Source organism: Scyliorhinus canicula, chromosome 4, assembly GCF_902713615.1.
Source record: "Scyliorhinus canicula chromosome 4, sScyCan1.1, whole genome shotgun sequence".
Taxonomy (NCBI): domain Eukaryota; kingdom Metazoa; phylum Chordata; class Chondrichthyes; order Carcharhiniformes; family Scyliorhinidae; genus Scyliorhinus; species Scyliorhinus canicula.
Genome location: NC_052149.1, coordinates 54,963,428 through 54,989,749, shown reverse-complemented (window position 1 = coordinate 54,989,749; position 26,322 = coordinate 54,963,428). Strand labels below are relative to the sequence as shown.

Here is a 26,322-nt window from a genome sequence, read left to right as displayed (position 1 = left end):
TCGAAGTCTTAGCCAGGAGAGTGGAGGAGGAGGTGGACCCGGACCCTTTGGTGGCAATATTTGGGGTTTCAGAGATGCCGGAGCTCATGGAGAGGAGGAAGACCGATGTCTTGCCACCGGGGGTAGCAGCATGGTTGGGTGACCTGTACGACTTCCTGCAGTTAGAGAAGATAAAGTATGAGTTAAGGGGCTCAGCAGGGGTGTTTGAGAAACGGTGGGGGATGTTTGTGACCGTGTTTGAGGAGCTGTTCATCGCCCGGGGGGGGGGGGCGCGCGCGCTTGAAAAAACTAGTAAGACCGTTGAAACCCATGGAGTCACGACTAAGAGCATGGAGGTGGCATTATCAGATTACCTCTCTGGAATCCATCTGGTCTTGGTGGTTCAAGCAAAAAAATCATTAAGAACCAAGCTGAATGACCTGAAGAATAGGTCCAGGAGGCAGAACATCAGTATTGTGGGGTTACTGGAGGGGATTGGATTGGATTTGTTTATTATCACGTGTACCGAGGTACAGTGAAAAGTATTTTTCTGCGAGCAGCTCAACAGATCATTAAGTACATGGGAAGAAAAGGGATTAAAAGAAATTACATAATAGGCCAACACAAGATATACAATGTAACTACACAAGCACTGGCATTGGATGAAGCATACAGCGTGTAGTGTTAGTGAGGTCAGTCCATAAGAGGGTCATTTAGGAGTCTGGTGACAGTGGAGAAGAAACTGTTTTTGAGTCTGATCGCGCGTGTTCTTAGACTTCTGTATCTCCTGCCCAATGGAAGAAGTTGGAAGAGTGAGTAGGCCGGGTGGGAGGGATCTTTGATTATGCTGCCCGCTTTCCCCAGGCAGCGGGAGGTGTAGATGGAGTCAATGGATTAAGCCCATAACTGAGATGATACGGATTTTCTTAACTCCCTGCTAGCTTCCCTCCCCAACATCAGTCTTCTGGACCCCAGAGTGGACAATTTCAAACCTAAATCTCTTGTTCCACCTGGAACGGCCAGACTTTGTCTTCTTTTTTGACTCAGATGGGGTGTCGGCCGGGGGGGAGATAGAGAGAGAGAGAGAGAGAGAGAGAAGAGAGGGAGGGAAGAGAAGGGTCCACCATGTGCATTCCCGCATTTATTTTTTTCAATTTGGTTAGGACACTCCTCCCTTCGGTGGTAGTGGCTAAGTAATCAGCAATTGTTATTTCTGACCATGTCCCACACTTTATTGATTTGTTGCTAGAATCTGGCCCCACCCAACATTTACCCTGGAGATAAGGTACTACATTGTTGGCTGATAAATTTTGTGAGCAGGTGCCCACCTCCATAGATGACTACATAAAATCAAACAGTTCTGACTTAATCCCATCTTGCACATTGTGCTCTTAAGGTAGTGCCTCACCAGCGCTTGCTTGATCCTACAACTGCAACAGAGCTATTGGTGAATATGAAAATAGGAAAATACTATAGCCCAGTTCGAGCTACTATCCACTAGCAGGGTGGTACATTAGCTCCAGCGCTCCAGGGGCACTTTTTATGAGTACAGAGAGAAAGCCAGTCGTCTCCAGGCACACTAACTCAAACATCAAGTAGTCTCTGATGAGATCACTCAGATTTCTTTCTATTTTTCTGGTTAGGACCGCATCTATTGTCCATCCCCAGTTGCCCTTCAGAAGGTGATAGTGACTTGCCTTCGTGAACCGCTGCAGTCCTTGAGGTGTAGGTACACAAACTGTGCTGTTAGGGAGTGAGTTCCGGGATTTTGCACCAGCGACAGTGAAGGAACGGTGATATATTTCCAAGTCAGGCTGGTGAGTGACTTGGAGGGGAACCTCCAGGTGATGAGGTTGCCATGTATCTGCTGCTCATGTCTGTCTAGATAGTAGTGGTCATGGGTTTGGAAGGTGCTGTCGAAGGAACCTTGGTGAGTTACTGCAGTGTACCTTTTGATGGCACACACGGCTGTTATCGTTCCATCAGTGGTGGAGGATTTGAATGTATGTGGAAGGAGGAGCAATCAGGCGGGCTGCTTTTTCCTGGATGGTGTCAAGTTTCATGAGTGTTGTTGGAGCTGCGCTCATCCTGGCAAGTGGAGAGTATTCCATTACACTCCTGACTTGTAGATGGTGGACAGGCTTTGGTGGGTCAGGAGGTGAGTTACTTACCATAGGATTCATAGCTTTTGACCTGCCCTGGTAATCACAGTATTGATATGGCTAGTCCCGTTCAGTTTCTGATCAATGGTAACCCCCAGGATGTTAATTGCGGGTGATTCAGCAATGGTAATGCCATTGAATGTCAAAGGGCTGTGGCTAGATCCTCTCTTGTTGGAGTTGGGCATTGCCTGACACTTGTGTGGCGAATGTAACTTGCCACTTGTCAGACCAAGCCTGCATTTTGTCCAGGCCTTGCTGCATTAGGACATGGACTGCTGCATTATGAGGAGTCGCGAATGATGCTGAACATTGTGCGGTCACCCGCAAAGATCCCCACTTCTAACCTTATGATGGAAGGGAGGTGAAGATGGTTGGGCCTAGGCCTCCTGCAGTGATGTCCTGGAGCTGAGGTGATTGACCTCCAACCACCACAACCAACTTTCTTTTTGCCAAGTATGACTCCAACCAGCGGAGAGTTGTCCCATTAAATTCAGTTTAGCTGGTGCTCCTTGACGCCATATTCGATCAAATGCTGCCTTGATGTCAAGGGCAATCACTTTCATCTCACCTCTGGCATTCAGCTATTTTGTCCATATTTGAACCGAAGGCTGTAATGAGGTCAGGAGATGAGGAACCTCGGCGGAACCCAAACTGAGCGTCTGTGAGCAGGTTATTGCCGAGTAAATGCTGCTTGATAATACTGCTGATGACTCCTTCCATCCTTTGCTGATGATGGAGAGTAGACTGATAGGGCAGTAATTGGCTGGGTTGAATTTGTCCTGTTTCCTGTGGGATTCACAGCGCCAGGGTCACAGGTTCGATTCCCCGCTGGGTCACTGCCTGAGCGGAGTCTGCACGTTCTCCCAGTGTCTGCGTGGGTCCCTCCGGGTTCGGAGGGGTTATTGGGTTACCAAGATAGGGCGGAAGTGAGGGCTTAAGTGGGTCGGTGCAGACTCGATGGGCCGAATGGCCTCCTTCTGCACTGTATGTTCCAAGTCTGTGTCTGTGTACAGGGCACACCTCGGCAATTCTCCACATTGCCAGGAAGATGCCAGTGTCGTAGCTGTACTCAAACAGCTTGGCTAGGGGTGTGGCACGTTCTGGAGCACAAGTCTTCAGTACTATTGCCGGAATATTATCAGGGCCCATAGCCTTAGCAGTATCCAGTGCCTTCAGCCGTTTCTTGATATTACGTGGAGTGAATCATATTGGCTGAAGACTGACATCTGTGATACTGGGAACCTCCGGAGGAGGCCAGGATGGATTAACCACTCCTGGCTGAAGATTGTTGCGAATGCCTCAGCCTCATCTTTCACACATATGTGCTGGGCTCCTCCACCATCTGAGGATGGGGATATTTGTGGCGCCTCCTCCTCCAGTGAGTTGCTGCGGACTCCCAGATACTTAATCTGGACAGCAACCTCGTTTCCGGCCCTCTCCAGGCAAATACAGCTTTTAAATCCTATTACTGCGACGTTGATAAATAGGAGCCTCCTGCAGAAACTCATCATTTCTAGCTTTCTGGACAGTCTACCCATCCCAACTGTTGAGGCGGGAAAGAACTGTGAGGTGGACTCACGTACTACCCCACGCCCCCCTCAAAGCAGGATTCGTGAAGGGCCGACAATTGTTGACAAATATATATCGTGGAATTTACAGTGCAGAAGGAGGCCATTCGGTCCATCGAGTCTGAAAAGGCCCCCCGGAAAGAGCGCCCTACCAAACCCACACCTCCACCCTGACCCCGTAACCCACTCACCCCACATAACCTTTTTGGACACTAAGGCGATTTAGCACGGCCAATACACCTAACCTGCACATCTTTGGACTGTGGGAGGAAACCGGAGCACCCGGGGGAAACCCATGCGGACACAGGGAGAACGTGCAGACTCCACACAGACAGTGACCAAAGCCGGGTATCAAACCTGGGAGACTGGAGCTGCAAAGCAACTGTGCTAACCACTGTGCCGCCTTCTAAATGTCATCCTTTCCAGCTTCCCTGTATCCGTACCGGAGAGGATTGCATCTTCTGATGCTGAAAGGCATTCGACAGAGTGGAATGGGAATATATATATTATATTCTCGGGAGATTTGGATTTGGCCATACATTTGCTTCTTGGATTCGCTTGCTATATAATGCTCCTATGGCCAGTTTTGATATGAACACTCTGTACTCAAAATACTTTCCCATGAGTAGGGGCACTAGGCAGGGCTGCCCACTCTTTCCACTTCTGTTCGCCACACACTGTAGCGTTGACATCCTCTAGACAATGGAGAGGTATTAGTCTAGATGGGGTGGAAGATCAGCTAGATGGGGTGGAAGATCAGTTATCTCTCCGTGCAGATGACCCATTTCTATATTATGGACCCAACTCCCTCCAGCAATGGCATAATGAAGTTGCTTGACACCCTCAGCTCCTTCTCTGGATATAAACTGAATTTGGGCAAGAGTGAACCCCCCCCCCCCCCCCCCCCCCCCGGCAGGCTAGCCCAATTTGGGACTTTATCTTTTCACCTCTCATTATCTGGGGGGCTGGGTGGCTTACAACTGGGTCTCACTTCATAAGTTGAATTTCTTAAGCCTGATTGGTTGTGTTAAAATGGACTTACTGGGATGGAACAACCTTCCTCTATCCTTGGCTGGTTGGATTCAAACAACTAAAATGAATGTATTCCTGAGATTTTTCTTTTTCTTTCAATGTCTTCCCATTTATCTGTACAAATCCATCTTTATCAAGGTTAACACATTGATATATGCTTCTATTTGGGTGGGTAAGAATCCCAGAATCTGTAGCGTTCAACACCAATGGGATAGACAAACGAGGAGCCCTGGCCCTCCCCAATTTATTGTTTTACTACTGGGCTGTTAACATCCAAATGATTTTATTGTGGATCAATTCTATTTGGGGACAAATGGAGACTGGCTCTACCTCTACTCTCCTTGCTATAGTCACTGCACTATTGCCCTTTTCTCCTGCTAGATTTTCCTCAAACCCATTGGTGTTCTCCTCCCATAATATTTGGAAACAGCTTCAACAGCATTTTAAGCTTTTTGCCTCATCTTCGCTAGCCGGCATTTGTAACAATCACCTTTTCCGACCTTCTGTTTTGGCGGAACATGTAAATCTTGGAAAGGGAAGGGTCTGGAGCATTTTGGGGACCTGTTCGTGGAAGGGGGATTTGCCAGTTTTAGGAAGTTGGCCGACAAATTGCAGTTACCCAACTCTTGCCTTTTCCGTTATTTTCAAGTTCACGGCTACTCGAGTACGGCTTTACCTTCCCTTCCTTTAGTGCCACCTTCTTTCTTGCCGAAGATGATTTTTTCTTTGGCTGAGCCTGGCGAGGGGGTCTGTTTTGGTCCTGTATTGCCAGATTCTCTCGTCAGATCCCTCCCTGTTAAATGGGGTGATGGCGAAATGGAAAAGTGAATTGGGCTCCATACTTACTGGTGAGGTTTGTTGGGAGGCCTTTCACAGGGTCAATTCCACACCCTCAAGTGCCAGGTTGAGCCTAAGGTGTTACACAGGGCGCACTTGACCAGGGCAAGGATGAGTGGGTTTCCCAAATGTTGAGGATAGGTGTGATCGCATTTCTCTAGACCCAGCTGGCCACACTCAAATGTTCTGGTCCTGCCCCAAACCCGTAGGCTACTTACTGGGCTTCCTTCTTTAACACCATGTTAGAGATACTCCATTTGGATTTAGACCCACGGTAGCCATATTTGGGGTGTCGGATTCACCAGTGATTCAGTCTGGGGTACAGACGCATGTTGTTGCCTTTGCCTCACTGACAGCCCAGAAGCGAATATTGCTTGGCTGGAGGTCTCCCACTCCGTCTGGTGCCTCTGCTTGGTTGGGTGACTTATTGCTCCCAAGCGCGGGACAATCTTTTCAATACCCATTTTTCATTATGGGCCTCTTCGGAGGGGTCATAACTGCTGCAGACATTCTGTCCTGCATCTGTGGCGTGGGAGATTATGGTGCGGGTCCATTTAACCATATTATCGCGGGTTAAATGTACATGGTCTAAATCGCCAAAAACGGCAGTGAAATGAATCCACAGCCTTCCTGCGAATGCTGTGGGATGCTCTGTCCTCTTCTGCCTACACTTATTTAGGCCTTCGACTGAGTCTCCTCTATTGTACCCTATCGCATCTAAAATAGATGTATGCATTTTCTCTAGTGTGCCTCCTCCAACGTTCTGTGGGTCGGGGAGGGCTGCTACAACCGATGAGTCTAAACTCAAAACTGTGAGCTTCACTTGCCCTCGTTCATCCAGGCCGTACATGGTAGCCTGCTGTTTCACTTTTGCGAAAAATTGGTGGGGGTCTGCAGTGGGGAGGAACGGGGTGATTTTCTCACACGCGTCCCTGAGTTGTGTTACAGTTAAGGGGGTGGTGTAGGTGATGTCGGGTGCGCCTTCTGTGGTTGCCTTTCTTTGGGTGGTGACTGGGTTCATAGGTGCGGGTGCTATCTGATCTGTGGGGTGTTGGGGCGCTTTCCTTTTCTGTTGCGCTGCTGGCGCACATGTTCCCTGAACATAGCGCTGTGCTGTCTCGCTCAATTCCTGCCAATCTGGGGCATTTTCCTCATCTAACTGGGTTCCAAATGTTTCTTGGAACCCATTCTGTACGGAAAGCAGAGATTGCAGCTGCACAATCTGCTTCCTACACTTCGCGTGATCCACTGTGCTTTGCCTTTGCTCAGTGGTGGCAGCATGGAGTGCTCTTAAAGCTGCCTTTAGGTCAGAGCATTGCCTTTGCAGTGCCTCTACCTGCTTCTCTGAATTTTCCCTTATCAGAACTGCTCGCTGCACATCCTGATAGGCGCTCTCATACTGGGTTTGGGAACTGCTCAGATGGGCTAGACAAGACTGATGTGCCCTCTTGGCATCATCCACCTCTCTATCCTTCTCTGCCAGCTTCCTTCTTAACTCTAGGTTTTCCTTTTCGATGTCCCTGACATCCACTTTGCTCATCCTATTCCTTTCCTCTAATTCTTTGCGGAGCTTCCGAACGACCTCCTCTGTGCCTCGCAATTGTGCCAAGCAGGACACAATTGCCATCGGTTTGCGTGCTTTTCCTAAACTCTTCTTGTGAATTTGAGAAAGGTTCTCCCACCAAGTATGTCCTATACTCCCGGGACCTGTCTCCTCATTCACACAAAACTCACTCCAAAGGGGCCATCCTTTCCCTTTGAGATATTTCCTGAGTTCCAGCTCCCATACGGGACACTGGCCTACTCTGCTACTGTTGGTCGCTGCGACCACAAACTGCTCTGGGTTCATGAGGCGTTCCATTGCCTGCATGGCCATTTCCTCTTTCTCTCTTTAATTTGGAACAAGGGATGATAAGGTAATGCTTTTAAAATACGGGTACGGCTTTCGCTATGTTCCGATTATAAAACTCCCGACAGTTTGACGCAACAAAAATCTCTCAATTTAACCTTACAACATTCCGACACTTGAAGAAAATCAAATTCACTATCAAGGGGTCAGAGGAGAGGTTCTACTCACGATGGTAAACATTTATTTCCTTTTTAAAGGATCTAGACACTGTCCGCTATTAGGGGTTTAAATTAAAGTATTTAAGTTAATTTTATGTGTTGGTTTTTGAAAAACTTTCATATTTGCTTGTGACCTTTCTTTTGTTTTTGTATTCTTGTGTTCTCGTGTGTGCTGATTTTTATTTTTGTTTAAATTTTTGAGTACCCAATTATTTTTTTTCAATTAAGGGGCAATTTAGCGTGGCCAATCCACCTACCCTGCACATCTTTGGATTATGGGGGTGAAACCCACACAGACACAGGGAGAATTTGCCAACTCCACACGGACAGTGATCCAGTTTGTGTTGATTATTATGTATATTTTATATTGCCCTGCACTTTCATGCTCGAGTTTCTTTGGATAGAAATTTTGCAGCATGTAGAGCACTAGGAATTCCGTGGAAGACCGTTGTGATGCTATATTGGATGATGTCTAAATCTCTTCATTACATCTGCAGTGCTGTCTGAAGAGGCCAATAATAATCCTGACAGCTCTATGCGATTTGTTAAATCCTGGATGACACGGTAGCACAGTAGTTAGCACTGTTGCTTCACAGCGCCAGGATCCTGCTTGGTCACTGTCTATGCGGAGGCTGGTTTAGCACACTGGGCTAAATCGCTGGCTTTTAAAGCAGACCAAGGCAGGCCAGCAGCACAGTTCAATTCCCGTACCAGCCTCCCCGTTCAGGCGCCGGAATGTGGCGACTAGGGGCTTTTCACAGTAACTTAATTGAAGCCTACTCGTGACAATAAGTGATTTCCATTTTTCATTTCATTTCAATTCCAGTACCAGCCTCCCCGAACAGGCGCCGGAATGTGGCGACTAGGGGCTTTTCACAGTAACTTCAATGAAGCCTACTCGTGACAATAAGCGATTTTCATTTCATTTAATTTAATTTTCCCTGTGTTTACGTAGGTTTCCTCCAGGGGCTCCGGTTTCCTCCCACAAGTCCCGAAAGACGTGCTTGTTAGGTGAATTGGACATTCTGAATTCTACCTCAGTGTACCTGAACAGGCTCCATAGTGTGGTGACTAGGGGATTTTCACAGTAACTTCATTGCCATGTTAATGAAGCCTACATGTGACAAGAATAAAGATTATTATTAAATAACCCCTCTGTTGCTCTTCATGGTGGTTAGAGGCTAGGATAAAAAAGGTGATATTGATCAAACAAGAAACCTGCTTGTACTTATTTTCTAGCAAATAATACTGATGAAGTACATGGTCTTAAAATTAATATGTCATGTCTACTGCCTGGGAACTGGATATTCACTTGCAGATCATTCGTGACCATTAAAACAGGATCATGTATATTGGTAAAGTGGAAGTGACTCCAGCTTACCAATGTGATCCAATGGCGTGCAAAGGTCAATACGGCAACATGGGTGTGGGGAATCCTGCCATCTGAAAATACAACCGTCTCATTTTATTGACTGTTTGATATATTGACCTGAAATTTGTGATCAGAATTGAAGCAAGGAGGCTTGCTGCTGACCTTGAAGAAAGCCTTGTTGAAAAATCTAGTGATCTGTATCGAGAATTTTTGCATCTCTCATCATGCCACTAATTGAAGAATTCTTTAATGGGGATTCCCAGTGTGGAGTTGCTGTGATGTCATTGAGCTACTCAAGCAGCCAATTACATTAAAACATTCTCACAGACAGGTAACGCACCAAGTGAAAAGCACCAACATCAAATAACTTCTTTAAAAAATTGAATAAAGCAAAATAAAGATTGGGACATACACATGGAATGAAGGTGACCTCATGAAGACAATTATTTAATTTTAAAAAATTGTATTTAATCAAGAGAGATTATAAAAACACTCCACAAATATATTATATTTCAGGGCAAGGGATAGTCATTAGTAAGCTCAACATTAAAAGCCCAGTTATACCTGACTGAAGAAGGTACAAGTACTTATGGAGTTTCTAACAGTAAACGAGCAGTAAATTGATAATGTGATTATTGATAACGGGATGTTCTCACCATATCAACTGATTTCAGTGATTGCCAGCTTTGGGTGTGGAGTGGGGGCATATACCACAGCCTATGGAGCAATGAATGACAGAACAAAACTTCTCAATTTCTGTGTCAATCTAATCTTGCACTTTGAGCATCTCACCTTATTTCACTCATCTCACTTCTTCAGACTCAGTGTTCTCTACCACTCTCCCAATTAGAATAAAACATTTCTCATGCATCTTCACGGCCTTCCTCCCTCAGCCTATACACCAAGCAACTGCTCATTCTTAGTAATTTCAACCTCCACCTCAATTTATCATGCTCGCGCATTGATTTTACTGCTCGTTTATCCCCCCCCAAATCTCTCCCTCCAGGCAAATGCCTCAACCCATATTCATGGCCACTCCTTAACCTTGCTATCTCATGTGGTCACACTAGTCCGATCATATCAATCATCGACAAGTCCCTCTCTATCACTTCCATGTATCACTCTCCACATCCATTCCCCGACCACACCCCAAACACATCTCCTTCTATATTTGCCCAAAACTAAAACTCTACACCATAAGATATAGGAGAATTAGGCCACTCGGCACATCGAGTCTGCTCCGCCATTCAATCATGGCTGACATTTTTCTCATCCCCATTCTCCTGCCTTGTCCCCATAACCGCTGATCCCCTTATTAAACAAGAACCTATTTATTTCTGTCTTAATACACTCAGTGATTTGGCTTCCACAGCCTTCTGAAATGAAATTAAATTAAATGAAAATCGCTTATTGTCACGAGTAGGCTTCAAATGATGTTACTGTGCAAAGCCCCTAGTCGCCACACACTATCCAGAATGTGAATCTCTGAAAAGGGCCAGTAAATACCGGCAGCACACTAAGCTTGTTCAGCATAACCTCCTTAGTAATGCTGTCCCCCAAGAAAAGCAAAAGAAACCCATGGCCAAGTTAAGAAACTTGCTCACTGATTTGTAATAGCAATCAAATAATCTCAATGAGGTTATACTGGCACAATACCTTCTCATTAAACTGCTTTCCTTCTCTAACTGGACATACATTTATCTTGAAGAAACAAGACAACGTACCATTTTAAAGAAGTTCCTGATACGACAAGCTCTTCATTCCAGTGATCATTCTTATGAACCTCCTCTGGACCCTTTCCAAGCCAGGCACATCCTTCCTTAGATATGGAGTCCAAATGGAGTCTGACCAGAGCCTCATGTAGCCTCAGAAGTACATCCCTGGTCTTGTATTCCAGCCCTCTTGACATAATGCTAACATTGCATTTGCCTTCCTAACTGCCGACTGAACCTGCACATTAACCTTAAGAGAATCGTGAACAATGACTCCCAAGTCCCTTTGTGCTTCTGATTTCCTAAGCATTTCCCCATTTAGAAAATAGTCTATGCCTGTATTTCTCCTTCCAAAGTGCATAACCTCATACTTTTCCACATTATATTCCATCTGCCACTTCTTTGCCCACTATCCTAGCCTGTCCAAGTCCTTCTGCAGCCCGCCTGCTTCCTCAATACTACCTGCCCCGCTACAGATCTTTGTAACATCTGCAAACTTAGCAACAGTGCCTTCAGTTCTTCTTCCAAATCGTTAATGTATATTGTGAAAAGTTGTTGTCCCAGCACCGACCCCTGAAACACACCACTAGTCACCGGCTGCCATCCTGAGAAAGGCCCGTTTATCTCCACCCTCCGCCTTCTTCCAGTCAGCCAATCCTCCATCCATGCCAGGATCTTACCCTTAACATCATGGACTCTTAACTTATTTCACAGTCTCCTATGCGGCACCTTGTCAAAGGCCTTCTGGAAATCTAAATAAATCACGTCCACTGGTTCTCCTTTGTCCACCTTCCTTGTTACCTCCTCAAAGAACTCTAACAGATTTGTCAGACATGACCTCCCCTTGGCAAAGCCGTGCTGACTCGGTCCGATATTATCATGCAATTCCAAGTACTCCGCGATCTCATCTCTTTTTAAAAACATTTTATTAGGGTATTTATTGTTTTTATAATAAGAACAATAACATGATGAACATAGTATATAAGACATTTCCATCCCTGACACGTTCTTCACACCCAACACAGAAACAATAGCCTAACCCCCCCCCTTGATTTCTGCCTCTGCTGACATTTAATTTTTCCTGAAAAAGTCGACAAACAGCTGCCACCTCCGGACGAACCCTAACATTGACCCTCTTAGGGCGAACTTTATTTTCTCAAGACTGAGAATCCCAGCCATGTCACTAACCCAGGCCTCTGATTTCAGGGCTTCCATTCCTCCACATTAACAGTAACCGTCTCCAGGCTACCAGGGAGGCAAAGGCCAAAATGTCAGCCTCTCTCGCCCCTTGGACTCCCGGCTCTTCCAACACTCCAAAGATCACCATCTCTGGACTCAGCACCATCCTTGTTTTAAGTACCGTGGATATGACATCAGTGAAGCCTTGCCAAAATCCTCTAAGCTTTGAGCATGCCCAAAACAATTGGACATGATTTGCTGGTCCCCCCGCCCACCTCGCACACCTGTTCCCTATCCCAAAAAAACTTACTCATCCGGGCCCCGTCATGTGTGTCCTGTGAACTACCTTAAATTGTATCAGCTGAGCCTGGCACATGATGAGGATGTGTTAACCCTGCCTAAGGCATCCGCTCACAAACCCGCCTCTAATCTCTCCCCTGAGCTCATCTTCCCACTTGCCCTTTAGCTCCTCTATCTGAGTTTCCTCCGACTCCATAAGCTCTTTGTAGATATCCGATACCTTCCCACCCCCGTTCTGGAAACTATCCTGTCCTGTATCCCCGATGGTGGCAGGAACAGAAAGGTCAGAACCTGCCTTCACAAAAACCCCGTCCCTACAGATACCCAAACCCATTCCCTGCTGGCAGTTCAAATTTCTCCTCCAAATCAATCCAACAGGGAAGCTCCCATCTATAAATAAATCTCCCATCCTCTTGATCCCTCCTCTCTGCCAACTCCAAAACCGTCCATCTAGCCTTCCCGGTACAAACCAATGGTTATTGCAAATCGGTGCCCAATGCTCCCTCCACTCTCCTATATCTCCTCCACTGCCCCCAGACTCTCAGGGCCACCAATACCACCGGGCTTGTGGAGTACCAGGCTGGCGAGAACTGCAGAGGTGCCGTTATCAGTGCCCCCAGACTTGTGTCCTTGCATGATGCCACCTCTACAGGCTCACACACCAACACTTTCTTCACTAGCGGGGTTTTACCCACCCACACTGAGCCCAAAATCACCCTATTTACCCATTTAAAAAAGGCCCTCTGGATAAAGATGGGGAGGCACTGAAAAACAAACAGAAATCTGGGGAGGACCGTTATTTTTGCAGTCTGTACCCTCCCCGCCAGTGACAGCGTTAGCATGTCCCATCTCCTCAAAGTCCTCCTTCATTTGCTCTACAAGCTGGGATAAGTTTAGCTTGTGCAATGTCTCCCATTCCCATGCCACCTGGATTCCCAGATAGCGAAAGCTCCCTCCCACCACTCGAAACGGCAGCTCTCGCATTCTCTTCTCCTGCCCCCTCGACTGGATCACGAACATCTCACTTTTCCACACACGCGATCTCATCTTTAATAATGGACTCGAAAATCTTACCAATTATCAACGCCAGGCTAACCGGCCTATAATTTCCCATCTTCTGCCTCACTCCCTTCTTAAACAGCGGTGTTCCATTAGCCCCTTTTTTCTTTTGCTTTTCTGCTGTCCTTGACATCCCTAATCAGCCAATAATGCCTTGTCCTCCCCTTAGTATGTTTCCTCCTCCTTGGGATGAATTTCTGTTGTGCCTCCCGAATAACACCCAACAACTCCTGCCATTGCTGTTCCACTGTCTTCCGTGCTCGGCTCCTTTTCCAATCAACTCTGACCAGCTCCTCCCTCATTCTTTGTAGTAACCCTTATTTAATTGTAATACCGTTGCATTTGATTGCAGCGTCTCCTTCTCAAACTGTAGGGTAAATTCTATCACATTGTGGTCACTGCTCCCTCAGGGTCCCTTCAGCTTAAGTTTCCTCACCTTAAGTTCCCCAACTAATCTACACCTGCACTTTTAAAATCCCGACCGAGATTTGGTCCTCCATTCACCACAACATGCCTGCAGCTACTGAACAGTGCCCTCACCTTCGATTCCCTAGTCTTCAATAAAATGTTACTCTCTCCGACCCTGGACATTCCTTCAGGATGGCCCTCAACTCGCTTCCCAAGTCCAAGGAACAGAGACTTGAAAGGATGTGATGGACAACTCAGTGAACCAACATTTGCCAGATTTGTCTGAACCACTCAAGGCACTATTCCATCCTGCTCTCATTTGTTAAAACTGATAATTTCAAGTTCTTCCTGGAATACAAACATACCCCCTCGGCTTGTTTTCTCGACTCCAAACCTTCTACTTAAACTCCTCTTCCCCATCTTCTCCACCCTCACCTCCAACAATAGGCATGAGCGGCTCATGAATTTCCTTGTATCTAATCCAAATAGGTGTCTGCTGCATCACTCTCTTCCACGAGTCCAGTGGGCTAAATGTCCTCCATAGTTCTCCTTTGTCCACTCCCTGAAATTGCAACTTTGTCTCCCATCTTGCCTGAACTTCACTCTCAACGCATGGTTTCCAAGAGACCCACCTCCTGCTCCATTGACCATATTCCCAGGTAAACTGTCATCCGACTTTCCACCAGCCCAACTCGGGTCCCATTCTCTCTTTTCAGTACCCCTCTCAGATTTGTAGAATTGCAGAATTATTACAGGACACAATGTCATTCAGCCCAGGTGTCTGCACTGGCTCTCTGAATGAGAAATTAACCTAGTGCCTGTCCCCCTAACTTCTTCCAGTAATGCAGAACATATTCCTTTTCAGATAACAACCTTCTGAATTAATTGAATCTGCTCCAAAACACTCTCGGCGGTGCATTTCAGATCCTAACCACTCACTGCATGAAAAAGTGCTTCCTTACGCTGACATTGCTTCTTTTGCTACTTACCTTCAATCTGTGCTCTCTATTCTCGACGCTTTCATGGGTGGGTATAGTTTTTCAATATTTGCTCTGCCCAGACCCCTCAAGGTTTTGAATACATCCATCAAATCAAAATACTTCAGCCTTCTGTTCTCCAAGAGAAACAGTCCCAGCTTCACTAATTTAATCTCTTTGCAATTGAAGTTCGTCTTCCCTGGAACCATTCTTGCAAATCTTTTCTGCACACTCTCTCATGCTTTCACATCTTTCCTAAAGGGTGAATTGAATTGAATGCAACATTCCACCTGAGGCCAAAGCAGTGTCTTATACAAGCTCAACGTAACCATTCTCTTGTACTCTTATGTCCCTATTCCCATACCGGCTGAGGTTATTCACGAAGGCCTCGCCTTCTCAATCATACCTCTCTATGAGGTGTGGTGATACTCAGGTCAAATCATTAGTCAGCTCTTCTCCTCAAAGGGGAAAGCATCCTTGGTCATCTGGGATCATGGTGACTTTACTTATGTCCCGATTTAAAAAGCTGAGTATAGTGCATGCTTTATTAATTCAACGCGAAACAAGTCCTGCCACTTTCAATTACTTATGTAGATAGACATCCAGGTCCCTTTGCTCTTGCACCCCATTTTGGAGTTCATTTTTCTTGACCCAACTGTCCTTGAAAACTACTGCTGTGTTTCCAACCACCTTCCCAAAGTCCTTCAGCATGCTGCCATCTCCCAAATCCAGGCAACGTGGCTCAATCCATACCGTCCGGTCACCCTGACTTCAGTCGTAAAGAAGCGTTTCGAGAGGTTGGTCATGAAGCGCATCACCTCCATACTCCCAGAAGGCCTTGATCCACTGCGATTCGCACAACCAGTCCACAGCAGACGCCATTTCCTTGACCGACACTCATCCCGATAGCATCTCGACAACAAGGACTCCTACATCAGACTCCTATTTATTGACTACAGCTCCGCCTTCAACACCATAATCCCAGACAAGCTCATATCAAAGCTTCAAAACCTAGGACTTGGCTCCTCACTCTGCAACTGAATCCTCGACTTTCTAACCCACAGACCACAATCAGTAAGAAGAAACAACACCACCTCCTCCACAATAGTCCTCAACACCGGGACCCCGCAATGCTGCGTACTTAGCCCCCTACTCTACTCCCTGCACACACACGACAGCGTGGCAAAATTTGGTTCCAACTCTACCTACAAGTTGGCTGACAATTCGACCATAGTGGGCCGGATCTTGAATAACGACGAGTCAGAATACAGGAGGGAAATAGAGAACCTAGTGGAGTGATGCAGAGACAACAATCTCTCCCTCAATGCCAGAAAAACTAAAGATTTGGTCACTGACTTCAGGAAGCAAAGTAACGTACACACCCATGTCTGCATCAACGGGGCCGAGGTGGAGATGGTTAGCAGTTTCAAATTCCTAGGGGTACACATCTCCAAAAATCTGTCCTGGTCCACCCACATTGACGCTACCACTAAGAAAGCACAACAGCGTCTCCCATACTCACAACATACTTCCTCAAGAAACTAAGGAAATTCAGCATGCCCACATTAACTCTTACCAACTTTTGCAGATGCACCATAGAAAGCATCCTATCTGGCTGCAACTGCAACTGCTCGTTCCAGGACCGCAAGAAATTTCAGAGAGTCGTGAACATAGCCCAGTCCATCACACGAACATGCCTCCCACCCACTGACTTCATCTACACCTCCCGCTGTCTGGAGAAAGCGGGCAGCATAATCAAAGACTCCTCCCACCCGGTTAACTCATTCTTTCAACTTCTTTCATCGGGCAGGAGATACAGAAGTCTGAGAATACGCACAAACAGACTCAAAAATCGCTTCTTCTCCACTGTTACCAGACTCCTAAACGACCCTCTTATGGACTGACATGATTAGCACTATACCCCTGTATGCTTCACCTGATGGCGGTGTTATGCAGTTACATTGAGTACCCTGTGTTGCCCTATTATGTATTTTCTTTTATTTCCTTTTCATGTACTTAATGATCTGTTGAGCTGCTCGCAGAAAAATACTTTTCACTGTACCTTGGTACACATGACAATAAACAAATCCAATCCAATCCAATTCTTGTCCATTTTGCCCAGAACTTCATGCTCGAATCTCTTACGGGCAGCACGGTGGCACAGTGGTTAGCATTGCTGCCTACGGCGCTGAGGACCCGGGTTCGAATCCCGGCCCTGGGTCACTGTCTGTGTGGAGTTTGCACATTCTCCCTGTGTCTGCGTGGGTTTCTCCCCCACAACCCAAAAGATGTGCAGGATAGGTGGATTGGCCACGCTAAATTGCCCCTTAATTGGAAAAAATAATTGGGTACTCTAAATTTATTATTAAAAAAAATGCTTGAATCTCTTCAATAAGGTGTCTACCCTGCCTCAGTGCTGAAGCAGTTGAAAATCATAAATGACATCTTATGTGACTTTCAAAAGTAAGCTTTCCCTCCTTTTCCTTCTCGGTATGTCTGCCGGCTGACTGCACTATTCTCCTCCAACAACTCTCCACTGTCATCCAAGTCGATGGGGCTGCTCTCAGCTGGCTCCATTCTTATTCATCAAATTGAAGCCAAAGTATCACTTACAATGACTTCCTGCTCCCACACTGTTACCTCTGGTGTCCTACAAGAATCTATCCTTGGCACCCAGCCCTACTTTTCATCTATGTACTGTCCCCGGTGACATCCTCTGAAACCACAGTTAGTTTTTATATGCATGCTGATTAAACAGTTGGCAGAAATGGGTAATTGCAGGCTGCAACTAGTGGTGTACCATAGGCATAGTGCTGAGGCTTCCACTTTTTCATCTATATTAACGACTCAAATGAAAGGACTAAGCTTATTGTAGCCAAACATGCTAACAATAGATGGATACATAAGAAAGCAAGTAGTGAGGAGGACACCGGGTCTGCAAAGGGATATAGATAGGTAAAGTGAGTGAGTGCGAAGGGATATAGATAGGTAAAGTAAGTGAGTTAAAATTTGTCAGATGACAGTACAATATGGAAAAATGAGGTTGCCCATTTTAGTAGGATGAATGGAAAAGCAGAATATTATTTAAATTGAGAGAGACTTCAGATTGCTGCAGCGCAGAGAGTTGGTTATCCTCGTACGTGAATTTCATAAGGTTAGCATGTAGGTACAGCAAGTAATTTGGCAAGCAAATGGAATTTGGGACTTTAATACAAGGGAATGGAGTATAAAAGGCAGGAAATCTCCCGACAACTGAAAAATGCATTGATCAGACTACACCTGGAATACTGAATGCAGGTATGATTTCCTTATTTAAGGAACAATATACTTGCATTGGAGACGTTCAGAGAAGGTTCATCAGGTTGATTCCTAGAATGAAGGGGTCGTCTTATGAGTAAAGGTTGAGCCTATAATCATGGGAATTTAGAAGAATGAGACGCGATCTTATTGAAACATTTTGAGGGGGTTTTACAGATGGATGCTGTTAGGACACCCTGGGCTAAGGCGCAGTCAATTCCAGCCCCCCTAACTAGTCGCAACACAATTGAATTAATCAATAAATCTTAGAAAAGTACCCGGGGTCTTTGGCCGTTGGATGCTCAATAACTACAGTCACCAAGTTTGTAAATTTAAACGCAATTACTTTTTATCTATAACAAGAACTATAATTAAATATGCAGCAAATACAACTGGTTAACTATTATCTAATTCCTAATCCACCCCACTTTAACTTGCCCCCACGCTCATGTACGTGTGTGTATATAACACACATACATAGACAAACAAACACAGAGGGGAAATTTGGGGTGAAATATGTAAAAGTAAAAGGAACAAGTCTTTGTTTCCGGTGGTTGTTGCAAGCACATGTTTCTTCAAACCAGGCTTTCAGGTCAAGATTTCGGCTTTCCAATCTGTAATGGTTTTCACTGTAGATTCATTCAGGTCTCTGCAGTTTCAGAAATACAGCAGCATTTCTGGAGAAAACATGAGAGAGAGCAGGTCCTTTCCCCTGTGTCCAGGATTCAAACTCTGCTTTCCTTCGATCTCTGGAAATCATCCCACTCAGGCAGGATCCAATCATCAACTGTTACTGTGCAGAATACGGCCTTTTGACCTCTTCATTGGCCACCAGCTAACCAATCTAACCAAGTCCCACCCCCATCTCTCGGGTGCCACAAAGTCGGAGTTCTCCTGTTTGAACACTAGCAGCACCATATACTATGTTGCAACTTCTTGAATTCCTCGTTCTCTCTGCTGCTTGACTTAAAGATGCATGTTCATTAAGCATCCATGTATTAAAAATAATAACGGCAAAAATAAAGGGGAAACACGGGAATAAACAGGAAAGACACTTATAATGTGGAGACAATTTCTGCTTTCATGGTGAAATCTAGAACCAAGGTGCTTTCCATTTAAGATGCAGATGAGGAAGAATTTCTTCTCTCGGAGTTGTAAATCTTTGGAATTCTTTACCCCAGAGAGCAATGAAGGCTAGATATATTCAATGCGGAGTTAAACAGAATTTTGAAACACAAGGGGGTTAAGGGTTATGGGGGGGAAGGCAGAAAATTGGAGTTGAGGCCATGATCAGATCAGTCATGATCTTATTAAATACCAGAGCAGGCTCAAAGGTCTACTCTTGCACCTAGTTTTTATGTTATGCTCTTATGACACCACTCTCGCTCACAATCACCTCTCCCAACTTCTTCATTATTGCTAAATTATCAGGCTGCATATCACCATTGAGCATACATTTCCTCCAATTAAAAATCGGGAACACTAAAGCCATTGTTTTTATCTCTGCTCTCTCCCTACCAACTCTATTCTGCTCTTGGGCAACTGTTGAAATCTGACTGTCCACAAACATGGTGTCATATCTGACCCAGAGTTTAGCTTCTGACCATATATTACCAAGGCTGCTTTGTCCCACCTATGCAAAATCCCCCAATTTCATCTAATTATTTGCATCGGACTGTCTGTGTTACCATTGGATCTCATTACAGGCTTCAAAAGCAGGACAATGTCACTACCAGCTTAATTTGTTTTTCAAGACATCAAACAGATTTATTAAACCATGAACATGAAGAATCTCACAATTAATTGTTTTACAATTGAAAATATTTGATCTAACACCTTGGAAAGACAAATAAGTGAGTTACAATCCAATACCAAATGATTCTCTTATTAATGTCTTTAATAAATGTCACCTTCTTTAATTCTTATTATTCTTTTGAAGTGATCCCATTCATAGAAAATTCCAGGTGCGACAGAAATCAGATTTTGTGGTTAGCTATAGATGAGGTAGATAAAGGGTTTAAATAAGAAATCATTGGGAGTAATTGACTGAATCATATTAACCATGAGAGTAAGAGAAGCTGACTAACTGGGAATTAATCAGATAAGACTTAAAATGTTCATATTTTGCAAGTTGTTCGAGACTGAACAGAATCCAAGGTCAGTGACAACAGACTTCATTGTTGGCAGATGCCTTCCAAGGCCTGGACAGATCCATTTCCATGGTAACAGTCAGTCAGGGTTATAATAACTTATCAAAAACTGTTAATCTAATTAATGTAAGAGGCATAATTGGCAACCTCGGGTATGGAAAATTACAAAATCACACCCAAATCATTTATCTCTTAAATTGTTGGACAGACAGTTCGGCCGAATTGAGTGAATTATAAATTAGTTAAAGCCAATCACAGCTGTAAAGAGGGCAACACTTTAAGATAGTAATCTTAAAGATCAGTTGTCGGGTTGAGAAAATTCATTCTGGAATCAATCTATCACTTTCTGAAACCTATGTCTTGCTGCTGCCTTTCCTATCGCCATTTTTCTTCTGTTCAAATCACTCGGTCATTTTGCACTGTGCATCTTGATTTGAAGAAATTAACGAGAAATATAATTGTATTTTGAATCCAACTACTGTTTTTGCTAAAGAAAATCGATGTGACTAGCTTGCTGCAGGGCTAGTTGGAACTGTCTCTTAATTTTGTACTGAAATTGAATCACCAGTAACACTAAAAAGCTGACGAATAAAGGTTCAAATAACTTTGCCAAAAGGTACAGTCTGGAATTTCTGTTATTTGGGAACTAAGAAGGGATAACGCATATCCAGAGTTCCAAATAGACAGAGATCCATCAAGGTGTTTGACCTCGCAATGATGAGGGATTTCTATGTCCCACGGGTTAGCTCAGTTGGCTAGATGGCCGGTTTGTGATGCACAGCGATGCCAACAGCGTGGGTTCATTTCCACTACTGGCTGAGGATATCCATGAAGGCCCCACCTTCTCAACCTTGCCTCTCGCTTGAGATGTGGTGACCCTCAAGTTAAAGCACCACCAGTCGGCTCTCTCACAAAAGGGCAGAGCAGCCTATGGTCCTCCGGGGCTAGAGAGACTTTCATGTCCAACTTAGTAATACTTGGGTCAGAATTCACAACATGATGCTTACATGATATTGCATTGTTAATTTGGAGAACGCAGGCTGGGAATTGATACAAAACTAGCTTGTGGAGATGCTGCAATCTTGTATATAGCACTTACTGCAGTCAGGATAGATTGAAGGAGTGCGTGTATACAGAGTTGATGGCAGGGGGAACCAATTAAATGAACTGCTTTGGCCAAAATAAGGTTGGTGTGCCTCTCCTGTAGATAAGGACATATTCAGTCAATCCACTCCTGCTGCAGTTCTGCTACAATGTAGCCTTTTTGTTTTTTTCCTCATCAACCAAATAAAGCAGAGGATTATTTGGAAACAACTCTCCAAAAATAATCTAATAAGAATAGCAATAAAAATAACATACAACAGATTCAACTTGAAAAACTGCAGATATGTTTTTGACTTTTTCATAATTTCATGACTTCTCCAATGTTCCTCACTAATGGCACCAACGATGACAAATGGAGAAATTCCTATGCACCGATAAGGGTGAGGGCATCAGAGTAGGTTTAATTTATATTGTTATGTAATGGTCTTTCATTGTTTTACAAAATACGCATCAAATACAACTTATTAATACAGAAAGAAAAATATTTTCCTCAAATAATAATTGGTATTAGAATTAAAACTCAAGACTGGAAAAACATTCCCCTACATAGAAATGTAATTAAACCTTTCATTCAAAATCATTGAATTTACAGTGCCATAGGAGGCCATTCGGCCCATCGAGTCTGCACCGACCCGTGGAAAGAGCACCCTACCTAAGCCCACACCTCCACCCTGTCCGTGCAACCCAGTAACCCCACCCAACCTTTTTGGACACTAAGGGCAATTTCAATTGGCAAATCCACCTAACCTGCACATCTTTACTGTGGGAGGAAACCGGAGCACCCGGAGGAACTCCACGCAGACACGGGGAGAACGTGCAGACTGTACACAGACAGTGACCCAAGCCAGGAATCGAACCTGGGTCCCTGGGGCTGTGAAGCAACTGTGCTAACCACACCGTTACCGTGCCACCCAATATGTTGACAAAATCACTAAAAACTTCTATCATACTTATAAAAGGATTGAAGGTACAGGAATAAGTAGATTCTACCATATGGCTTTCAATAAGTGTGCTATGAAAAGAAGCACTTGTATGAAACAGAAAACATAGTATGTAACCTGAATGGAAATAAAACAACAGAAAAGCACAGCTGGAAGAAAGCTCATAAATCAGGTTCGAAGTTTTTTATTTGCCACAGTTTGACATTGCCACATTTGATTTCAGTTTTTTCCTGCCTTAAAAAGCACATTTTGTTACAATCATACAAGTCCAAACTCCATTGTTTCCCTCAAAAAAGAGTTTATTACAACCTTCTGTGAAATAACATTAATTGGTAATATCAAGTGGCATTCTATAATTAATTACAACTTGGAAAGTATACAATCAAAGAACAAGCGACTTCACCATTGATATATTTCAGGTATTCCTTTAGTCATACAAGACTGCCCAAGTGAACACCATTTATCATGCTCAACATTTTACTCTTTTACACTCCTAAAATAACTTACAGTAAATATCTAGTGTTTATTAAAAATAAAGCTGCCCCACAAAACAGCCACAAAAACTCCTTGCTCCCAGCATCAAATTTTCTGTCATTCAATATGCCATTCCATTGCCAAGATGGCATTAGTGCCCTTAGGTTTTACACAATATAATTCCAAATATATGAATGAATTCTGCATTATCCTTCAAAGAAATTAAATAAATTTGCCTTTTCATCTCCAAATCATGGAAATGCTGCAAATCAACATAAATCTGGGTTTGCCACGTTGTCTTATTGTCTTCCATTCTCTATAACATGCTTGCAATTTTCCCAATATGTCTGTATTTAACGTCAAGTAAAAATACCTCATCAATGCGTAATAGACAATATTAGTTGTAACTCATTATATTGTAAACTGCGTCAAATGTTAGGGAATTCCACTGAGTAATACAACTCAAAACATAGAATTTAAATGTTTCCATTTGCTATATAGAGAAAGAATGATTCAGGTATCAGCATTAAAATGCAGTCAGTCCAAACTTGAAATGGTAAAACTCTTTCTCCAAACACCAGCCTATTTATCACAATTTCTAATAAAGCGTATAACTTTGTGTGATTAAATTTAGAGTGATTCACAGGAAAACTATGGGAAGTTAGAAACTGGAAATTTTCCATTATATTCTATGTAAATTTTAATCTAAAGATTACATTTCTTGACATTTGTTGGTATTCAACTATATATTTTTTTAATAAAAAAGGACATCAAGTGAAAATGGAAAAGATAAAGAATGGTCAAATGGGCTACTCTAATCTGTACATAATCAGTTTAAAGCATCCTGATTAGATGAACTGTGAGTGGCGTCGTGAGAAAGACTTAATCAAGTGCAGTGTTTTACTTAGCGATTAAGTATATATCATTTGATGGTATTCCAAAATCCTTCGTAATCCAGCCACTCAAATAAACATTTAATGAGTTTAGGTTCAAAAACCCTGGCAGTGGATTTAGGTCAAAACAGGTTTCAAGCACCATATTATTTTCCTTCCTTTTATGTGGTTAGTTGTTTCAAATATATTTTCTTTACCAGATAAATAAATTGCAGAATTTGAAATCGAACTTCATAAATAAAAACATTTCTGCATTTTACATAAAATGAGACCAATGACATAAGGGTGCCCCCATTGTACAAAATTCCATTAAAACGTTTAAGTAGAATGTGCCTTGTTGAAAACTAATATTGAAATGGGTTGACATACAAGTAACGATTTTTTGTAATTTTGTAAAAAATAGCCTTGAACAAGGAGAGCGCAATATTTAACTGAACTTTGCTGATGCTGGAGTAAACAACTTGGCATGTTTGTGCTGGTAGAGGGGGAAGGATAATTTTCAGTTAATGTGCTTATTTAAGTTAAATGAAGCATAAGGCAGGAGATAAAACACTTCAAATTTAGCTTAAAGTCACCTACTGCAGCACAAAGCTCATTGTATCACTTACTACAGCCAATGTTTCTCATTTCAGGAGGAAAAATCATTTTTGTCCCTCTTTTTATGGAATTATAAATTAGCAGTTGATACACTTGTTCCATTTTGTTTATCCTGTGTATATTGAACATTTAACAACTTGAATTCTGTTCTCCACTCCAAATAGCTTTGATAGAAATTAAGAGCTGCAAGTTATCCAACCAGCTACATATTTTAGTTAATATTGCAAGTTCTGCACTTGGGGGAGGGAAGGGATACTTGGGGGAGGGGCAAGGAAGGAGATGCTGCATTTTTAAAAAAGACATAGCCTATTCAAATGAAAGGATTGAAAAATTAACGCAGATTGAGCTAATATAATGAAAGGTCACTTACATCTCTGGCTTTTCCATAGAAAGCTTCTTGAAAGGCAGCTTCAAGTGATCCAATGAAGAATACAGGGTGACAGTCACCGTATCTGTTATATGACAAGGAAAATTAAATTTGATTAATTCAACAAAAAAATTGTACTGGGGTAAACAGTCACATTACCATAAACACATGAGAAAGAGGAGAAGCAGGCCTCCTCAACCATTCAATAGGATTGTAGCTGAACTTCTGAATGAACTCCACCGTCCTAGACTATCTTCATATCCCTCAATTCCCTTGGCGTCAAAAAGCTTAGTCTTGATTATACTTAACAACTGAGCATTTGCAATGCTCTGGGGAAGATAATTAGAAAGATTCACAACACGTTAAGTAAATAAATCTCTCATTTTGGTCCTGAGACGAAGGCCTCTAGTTCAAGGCTCTCTAGCCAGCCTGTCAAGCTCTCTAAGAATGTTATACCTTGCAATGAGATCATAACTCATTCTTCTAAATTCCAGAGAATATAGATAGGCCCATTCTAAGCAATCGTTCCATGTGGAGTGGGAACTTAGCAAGATCGGAGCAGATAAAAGAGTGGCAACGGAATAGACTCAAGGCCGTGAAAATTGGAAACTCAGAAGACCGGAATGGATAAGGAGCATCAGGCAGGCAAGCCCGGAAGTGAGACATCAGTGAGACCAAAGCAGGTAAAATAACTCTTTGGGAGCAGACAGATCACATTCAGAAAACAAAATCAAAGCATGAGATCACATGAAGTAAGTGATTAGTTGGGGATTACTTTTTTCTCTAACCTAGGACACTGGTCTAAACTCGGTATAAGTTAACAAGAGAATTACTAGTAAAAGTATTACAGGTCTAGAGGTAATAACTAAAATTAATAGTCTAAACAAGATCTTAACTAGATTCTAAATGAGGAAGGAAAGATTAATTTTCATTTTTAAAAAATCATCGACGGACAACTGAGACCTGTCGTTTACAGTCTGTCCAAATTCCCACCATGTGGGAACTTTAGGACACTTAAGGTGTGTTCAGGACCGCACATGTAAGAAATGTTTCCAGCTGCTTGAGTTCAACTCAGGTGTTTCCTGACTAGAAGGGCAGCTGGAATCACTGCAGAACATCAGGGTAGGATGCAAGGTTCCTGGATTGTGTACCCCAGGAGGTGGCACCCCACAGGCAGAGTCTTCAGCATTTCAGAAGTGATAATGGTGTTCCTCAAGGGTCAGTGCCAGCACAACAGCCTTTTTTATATATCTAAAGGACTTGAACATTGGAATACAAAGAAAAATTTCAAGAATTGCCGATAATATCTGAAGCAAACAGTGAGGCTGATACCAATTTATTTCAGCAGAACATAGAGAAGCAGGCAGAATGGGCAGACAAGTGGCAGATAGAATTGAATATCGAGAAGTATTAAGCAGTGCATTGTGGAAAAGGGGATAGGGCGAGGCAATGCAGACTTGATGGCAAAGTTCTAAAGAGTGTCGCTGCACACCCAAAATTACCAGACTCTCACAGCTTTAAAAAAATTGCTGTTCTTCCATCCTTCTCACCGAGAATTGTAAATATTTTCATAATTCCCACATTGTACTCCTTCAGTCACCATCTTCTTGATCAATGAACCGGTCCATTTCTCTTTGTAGTCTCTTTAGTTCCTCCTCACAGCTTACCTGCCCACCTAGTTTTGTATTGTTAGCACACCTTGATATATTCCACTGGGTCCCCTTGTCTAATTCATTGACATAGATTGTAAATGGTGAGGCACAAGTACTGATCCTTGTGGCACTCCACTGGCTTCATACCATCATCCTCAAACTGACCCATTTATTCCTACACTCGGATTTCTGTCT

The 26,322-nt window shown here is 43.5% G+C and overlaps 1 protein-coding gene across 1 annotated transcript in view; it reads right to left on the bottom strand.

Moving 5' to 3' along the window:
• faf1 (Fas (TNFRSF6) associated factor 1) overlaps positions 1–26,322 on the bottom strand; it is a 490,861-nt gene that overhangs the window by 186,962 nt on the left and 277,577 nt on the right. The window contains exon 12 of the mRNA XM_038794284.1: positions 24,479–24,560. Coding sequence (XP_038650212.1) covers positions 24,479–24,560 — 82 coding nt within the window. The remainder of the gene's footprint in view (positions 1–24,478; positions 24,561–26,322) is intronic.